General features: G+C 50.4%; 1 protein-coding gene across 1 annotated transcript in view; it reads right to left on the bottom strand.

Moving 5' to 3' along the window:
- The window catches only part of LOC109826656 (probable polygalacturonase), a 41,919-nt gene that overhangs the window by 39,973 nt on the left and 1,182 nt on the right, over positions 1-764 (bottom strand). The window contains 3 exon segments of the mRNA XM_020393675.1: positions 4-423; positions 425-494; positions 584-654. Of these exon segments, the coding sequence (XP_020249264.1) occupies positions 4-423; positions 425-494; positions 584-654 (561 nt within the window).

Below are 764 nucleotides of genomic sequence, written 5' to 3' on the forward strand. Positions count from 1 at the left end.
GGCGCTTCCCGCCTCTTCCAACCCCCCGAAAGCTTCACATTGTCCATACAAATTCTCTTGAACGGCGCGTTCCTGATCCCCTGAATCATCCCCGGCTGCTGCACCCCGACTCCCCAGACGTTCCTTATGGTCACCCCGTCCACGGCTGGAAGCGCGTTCGCATTGAAATTCTCGTCCGGGTGGTCCCCAGCGTCTCCAGTGAGTACCACTCCCTTTCGAACGTTACGCATGTTGACGTCGGATATCCTGACGTTCTTTATGTATCCGCCTCTGCCTGCTTTGGTTTTGATGTGGATGCCGATGCCTGTGCTGTAGATGTTCATGTTCTGGACGAAGATGTTCTGGATTCCTCCCGAAGCTTCGCTTCCGATGGAGAATCCGGAAAACGGGGTGGAGCCTGTCAGCCTGCGGACGGTGATGTCGGCTCTTAATGGCGACTAGGTCGTCGCCGGTTGAGATGAAGGTGTCCTCTATGCAGACGTTGGAGCTTGAATCTGTACACACGATGAAATGTTTTGGGCCAGGTGTTATATTTACTAGTTTGGGTACCGTCATTAACTTCGAAAGATAGGATGTTAGTTACCTGGGTCTACTCCATCAGTATTGGGAGAGTCATGAGGTGCCACGATGGCTACATATCTTACTACCACATTGCTGTAAATTAAAGACGAAGACGTTGCATCAGAATTCAGAAAGCATGGCATTGATCCAATGATTTTGGACTGTAGCCTAACGAGACTGGCTTGATTAACAACTGAGAATTT

Source organism: Asparagus officinalis, chromosome 10, assembly GCF_001876935.1.
Source record: "Asparagus officinalis chromosome 10, Aspof.V1, whole genome shotgun sequence".
NCBI classification, from domain to species: domain Eukaryota; kingdom Viridiplantae; phylum Streptophyta; class Magnoliopsida; order Asparagales; family Asparagaceae; genus Asparagus; species Asparagus officinalis.